At 37.5% G+C, this 6480-nt stretch overlaps 1 protein-coding gene across 3 annotated transcripts; it reads left to right on the top strand.

Annotated features, from left to right (window-relative positions):
• The first annotated feature begins 2207 nt into the window (after positions 1–2207).
• LOC107386661 (spermatogenesis-associated protein 22) lies at positions 2208–6293 on the top strand. 3 transcript variants are annotated; one of them, XM_070555761.1, is made up of 8 exons: positions 2208–2252; positions 2611–2658; positions 3411–3551; positions 3764–3950; positions 4172–4535; positions 4598–4718; positions 4804–4901; positions 5870–6293. In XM_070555761.1, exons 2-8 carry the CDS (start codon positions 2619–2621, stop codon positions 6059–6061), a joined length of 1143 nt encoding a protein of 380 aa, XP_070411862.1. In that variant the 5' UTR covers positions 2208–2252; positions 2611–2618; the 3' UTR covers positions 6062–6293. The 3 variants fall into 3 exon arrangements, with proteins under 3 accessions (XP_070411862.1, XP_015816681.3, XP_070411863.1); XM_015961195.3 differs by having other exon boundaries at positions 2225–2337; XM_070555762.1 differs by having other exon boundaries at positions 2250–2341.
• Positions 6294–6480: the final 187 nt, after the last annotated feature.

Below are 6480 nucleotides of genomic sequence, written 5' to 3'. Positions count from 1 at the left end.
TACTGAAACTTCTCAAAGAAAGAGGGACTCTTTATTCTGAGCGCAGTTGCTCAAAATGTGTTTTGAATTCTCTTGAGTTATACAGTCTGAAAAATAGTTTGAAATTATTTTAATTTAACTTCTTTATGTGTGAGCCTCTTTGTGTCCACACTGAAAAAAGTATGCTCTTAATCGTATTTTTTGTGAGAAACATACACATATATATATATATTTTCACTTTAAACATGATCAAAGTTAGTAACGTCATGAAGTGTTTTTCAATGTCAAGGCAACTGGATAATTGAAATAAGCTATGCTTCTTCCTATTCCTTTTCGAACAATTTTAGTTTGGGATACTTTGATATAAGTTGGAAAGTCTTATATGGTAAGGCCCTTGTATTATTATGATTTATTTTTATTGCTATTTCTTTTTAACAAACTAAATTTGTTCTTTTCTTTCTTTCTTTCTTTTTCTTGAATTCAGCTTTGTTTGACCTGTGCGAAATAAAAAAAAGAAAAAAGTGATCTCTGCTTGCTAGGCCAGGCGCCTTGTGATACAGCATTAGTTCTGCTCTAAAATATCCTCAGCTGAATAAGATTAGTGCCTTCATCACAAATCTGTCCTGTACATGTCTACTGCCCTCTGGTGGAGGATCTACAGATCAACAAAGGACTGTTTTATTTCTTTACTATTATGAATTTTCTATGTAAACACACAAGGGATCCATTAAAAAGGGCAAATTGAAATTAAACATGCACAAAATAAAATAAACAACTACATTACAAATTACCAGAGGTGTCCCTTTCTAGGCATTAAAGCTCTTATTATTTCATTAAAAAGCATAATAAAGTTATACACATGGTTTTCCATACTCAAAACTCTACGTTCTCAGTGGCCTAGTAGTAGAGTGTCCACCCTGAGACTGGGAGATCAAGGTTCAAATCCTGGTCGGGTCAAACCAAAGACTAATGCCTCACTGCTTGCTTGACACTCAGTTTTAAGGGCTCAGCCACTGCTGCAGCTCACCACTGCCCATGGGGACGGGCCAAATTCGGAGATGTAATTTCACCACTGTGTGATGATGACCAATGGGATTTTAAGTATATTTTTTCTGTATCTGTATTTTACTTAAATATTCTCCTCTAATTGCTAAAAAAATAAAACATTGAGTACCATCTTCGGCTACTGGAGGACAGGAACTTCTCCTCTAAACAGTGTTGGAAATCAGAGTGTTTTTCTATTTTTTGCCAGAGGAGGGCACAAATTCCTCATTCTTCAATTCAATAAAAATGCTTATAGAACAATTGTTTTTACAAATTAAGTATTATAAAAAGCTATTTAAACAAAGTACAAACATTAAAATAAATCCAATTGTCTTCTGTTACTGGTTACTTAAAATAACCACTAACAGCAACAATGGTAAATGGCCTGTATTTGATACCGTGCCTTCTAGAGTCCTGTAACCCCCCAAGGCGCTTTACAACACAACCAGTCATTCACCCATTCACACACAAATTCACACACTGGTGGGCATTAGCTACGATGTAGCCACAGCTATCCTTGGATGCACTGACAGAGGCGAGGCTGCCGAGCACTGGCGCCACCGGTCCCTCTGACCACCACCAGCAGGCAACGTGGGTTAAGTGTCTTGCCCAAGGACACAATGACAGCAACAGACTGAGTGGGACTTGAACCTACAACCTTCCAATTATGGGGCGAGCACTTAACTCCTGTGCCACCGTCACCCAAAAAAATAAATAGAATATTATTATAAATAACAAATAAATAGATATTTTAATTAATTCATTCTTCTCAAATTTGGGAATCTGGGATTACATTTAGGAGTGCTTCAGCACCCAAACGCAGGTTAGAAACACCTATGAGGAGGTTAAATATTCTCCTCTAATTGGCTCAGAAATTAAAAAGTTTAGAGAGGAATTAAAAACACCTTCAGATTTCTGTTCAATATGAAACACATTTCCTTTAAATTAATGCGGGTTTATCTCAGCTGTTTGTCAAACTAATAAACCACTGTTAAGGACAAAATGTCATTGGGTCTGGTGTTTTAGTTCAGCACAAATATTACAATAATAAGAAGACCTCTAATTTGTAACACAGTTCCTTAAAGAGTAACTAAACCCCAAATTAATTGTGTTTTTTTTTTGCTTTTTTTTTTTGCTGTATAATTGGATCTTGGAAGGTTTCCAACTTCCTTGCGGACCCTGAACTCAACATCAGCCCCCCACTGCGCGTGCGGCGGACCGAACGTTAGGTTTGCGCTTGAATCTTCTTAAAGTGTTGAACAGAAAATCGTATCGTCAATTATTTTCTTTCATTCTTTTTTTCTAATAAAAATAGTAGGTAATTTAAGAAGAGCGTAAACATAATGTAATAATGATTAGCAAAATAATCTACTTGTAGCAATATTTTCTATATTTGTTTTTGACTAAGCTAACCTGATTAGCTTTTTAGAGGAAATTTGTTGCTAAGCTAGCAAGCTAAGAAAGCAAAAGCTTCCATAATTTCACTATGAATTTGTTTATTTAGCACAATTTCTCAGTAGCTAGAACACTACCAGAAACATAACCTTAATACATTTTTGCTTTTCTTTGTCATGTTAACACTTGTAGGAACCAGCATGAGGAGACAAGCGCTACAGCCGGACAGGCTAGCAGCAGGTTTGTTTAAGAGATTAGCTTCTTAGTCCATTTCTGACACCAGTGGATTTAAAATCCTTAATGCTGCAAGGGTTCATTTGAAAAATTAAACTATCATGTGGATTTGAAGACTTCATTCAATACATCATGGTATCCTGGTAAAAGTTGTTTCCCCTTTCTTCTAGCTTTATAATTTTTATTTTTTATTCAGTTTATTTTTGTTTGGGGGGGTTTTGGTGGTGGTGGTCACACTTGCATTACCAACAGAAAAAAAACCTGGGAAACACAAAACGCAACTTTGAAATGAATCGTTTTATTTATTAAGGGAAAACAGAGACAATAAAAAAGATATTTAGAGTTAGGAAGTCTGACAAACATGTAGTAGGCTAAAAGATCTCAAAAAGCAATATGTCATGTCCTTTTCTTAAGACTTTCAAGAGCAAAACTGCCAAGCACTAACCTAAAGTGCTGCAGGCCTCGCTCGTTAAGATCAGAGTTCATGATTCAAAGGTAACAATGATATTTAAATGATCTGTTGCAGATGTAGCTATTTCTTAATAAAAAAAATAGCAATATAATAAACAAATTATTGAAAATGACATTTTGTATTCATTGAGGTTATTTTAGTCTGATATTACATTTTTTTTGCTGATCTCATACATGTACATGTATACATGTTACAACAAAAAAACCTTCACAAATAATCTGTTCTCGTAGTTTATTATTAGTTTACTACATTTAAAGTGTTATGTTTTTGTTTGTTTGTTTTCAAGGCTACGCCCCTGTGTCTTTGTTCAACCAAAGAAAAAGAAACAGAATTCCCCTGAAATCGGCTCCCTGTGAAAATGAATTCTTTTTCCATAGTGGTGAATACATGGCAGCCAGCAGCTCCGCTGAACCTTCCAGTACCTCAGGTACAAAAATACATACATCCTCTTCCATATTCCTTCCACTAGGTGACAGCAGATCCACAGAAAAATCAAAATCAAGAAGCGACTAATATGATTTGAGATGATTTAGTTGTTTTAAATAAAAAGTTCTCAAGCTTCAACTTTTGCTACCATTTTTTGGAATAAACCCGAAGGTATTTGCCAATCAAGATATCAAACTACATTGTTTTCTTCAGGCACATATGGAGGTTACAAGGTCTCAACCCCTTCCAGTGCTCCTCAAGTCCACCAGTGGAACAGCCAGGCTAGTGTACAGTCCGTTAAGCCCCAGCAGTACTACAGCAACAGACCTGCTCCTGGACCTTCTCCACCAGCAATAACTTTTACATCCACCTCACATCCGTACAATGCTGGAGCCAAAAGGTATCCTTCAGTAGTGGACAATTTGAAGTTGATTTGTCTTTTTACATGTAGAATAATTCAAACAGCTTTTAATAATTCAGGTGTCTAAGTAAAAAGAAGTGGAAATAGAGATTCATTCTTTGCATTGTTTTCAGTGGAATCATGAAAGAAATGTATATGGCATGGCTTTACGAGCATCCTACGCCTTTATTTAGATAAAATAAGAAGCTTCTGTTTTTCAGCGCTGTGATGGGACAGTCCAATGGTCCAGTCAGACAGAATTCCAGCTCTGAACGGAGTTTCAGCCACAGCAAATATCAAGGCCTCTATGATGAGAACTCACAAAGCAAACCAGCACTTCATACAGGCTTGTCCCAGATGGGTCAGCAGACACCTCACAGACCACCGAGCTCCACACCGCTGCATTCCCAGCAACCCAGACATCTCCTTCCTCCAGAAGCACCATCCAGGATGCTTCCTGTGCCAGCTGTGCCTCCACCTAAGAAGTCCTGGAAGTTCACCAACAGCTTTGAGCTAGAGAAGTCCAGCTTTGGAGGAAAAATAAGCTCAAATCAGCCTCAAATGGCTCAACCCATGAAAACTAAGGTAGAAATATGTTAAAGTACAGACATTTCACTATTTCTAACATTTTTCATTATTGTCATCAGGAAACACTTCCAATGACGCCTGCTGCCGAGAACTCACTGAGGATCCTGACTGTAGTAATTGAAGGAATGAGATACTGGAGCCAGTTTAAAAACAAAGTGCCTTTGCTGTTTGAGATATTTGGTCAGTTGATTATTTATTTATCACCAGCTGTTCCCATAATTATAAAGTATGTTTGAACATGGTTAACATTGTGCCGGTCTCACAGCTACTCTGGACTCTGCTGTCACACTGGGAAGCTACGGAGCCAAGAGCTTCCTCCTGAGAGACGGGAAGAAGGTTCTGCAGTGTGTTTATTATGAAAACGTGAGTTCAAAGCTAGAAATACAATCTAAATGATTAATGCTTCATATACTAAACTGCTTTTATTATGTAAAATTATGCATTCATGTTCAGCTTGATCATTCAGATGTACTTTTTAACCTTCCTACTGTCTTTATGGGTGACCCCGCGAGGAAAGTTGACCATTGAGCAGGATTGATGGTTTATTCCTTGAGGTCCAGGGGTGAGGTGGTGCTCACTCCTCACCCCTGCCACATGGACCCAAGGGATAAACCATCAACCCTGCTCAATGGTCAACTTTCCTCACGGGGTCACGCCCATTAGGACAGTGAGAGGGTTAAGAACAAAATTATAAAATGATCCGTCATTTGTTCATGTAGATTTGTATAAAGATCTTAGTCATTTCACACTGCAGGATCTTTAAACAAGCATGAGAGACCATGCACGTGGGGATTTAAAAAATCACGCATATACCAGTTTTGGTCCTACAAGAACTTACATGGGAACTTATTTCACTCATACACATTCCCCACTCAGATATGAAATCTCGTGAGCTAAAATCTGATTTCATATTAAACAAACATGGTGGAGTAGAAGCATGCAGCGTACTTTTATCACCTTGCTTTCTGATTGGTTAGACGTCACAGTCATCAGGCAGCATGTTCGTTGGTTCCCAAAAATCAGACCAAGAAAATCCAACATGTTTTAAAGTCTTGATTTATAATCAGAACGACCTTGACGTCCTTTAGACATGACCAAAGCACTTGTAACACATCACAAACAGTAAGATAATCTGAAAAGATTATCTTAAGGGTCATTATGTTAATTGTGTACAACTTTATGGTTATCAGAAGGGGCGGGGCTGGTCAACTGGCTTGATTACCCTGGCCTGTGATTTCTGTTTTATGCTCTCAAATCTGATCAGATCACATAACTAAACTTTTAGGGCCAATAAATACAGTGAGATATCTTTTCTATTTGTTCTCCAACAGGACCAGGTTCTGCCCCGTCTCATCCGAGGTCAGGTCCATCGCTGTGTTGGCAACTATGACCGTGCCAGAGATGTCCTGATATGTATGTCTGTTCGACCCGGTCTGACCTCGGAGCAGAAAAATGCTCAGGAGGCTGTCAAAGCCTCTGATGCAGAAATGAGAGCTCTGGTCAAGAAACTCCGGGAAGTCTGAGCAGCAGCGGGTATCTTTAGTTCAGTGGTGTAAAACAAACACACGTTGTTCATGTTTGAGCACTTGTTAGGATTATAAGTCATTTTAAAATAAACATGCCTGGTGTTGTAGCAGTTTGCTACCAGAAAAAGTTTGATTGTATTTTAAAATACTTAAAATCACCTAAATGTTCTTGTTAAATATTGTTGTTGTTTGTTATGACAAATATAAACTATTGTCTATCAAAACTTTATGGAAAGTGAAACCTCTCATTTTAAAGTTATGAAAGTTTTTATTACAAAGAAATCTCACAAAACAACAAAGCAAACATTTCAGATAAAGCAAACACACAGAATTAATACCTGAAAATATACTTTTAAAAATGGAGAGGTTAGGAGGAACGAGATACCAAGAACAGTTAGTTTATTTACAGTTAAACA

Source organism: Nothobranchius furzeri, chromosome 10 (genome assembly GCF_043380555.1).
Source record: "Nothobranchius furzeri strain GRZ-AD chromosome 10, NfurGRZ-RIMD1, whole genome shotgun sequence".
Lineage (NCBI taxonomy): Eukaryota > Metazoa > Chordata > Actinopteri > Cyprinodontiformes > Nothobranchiidae > Nothobranchius > Nothobranchius furzeri.
Note: the sequence above shows the minus strand (reverse complement) of the source record. Positions and strands in the feature narration are given on the sequence as shown.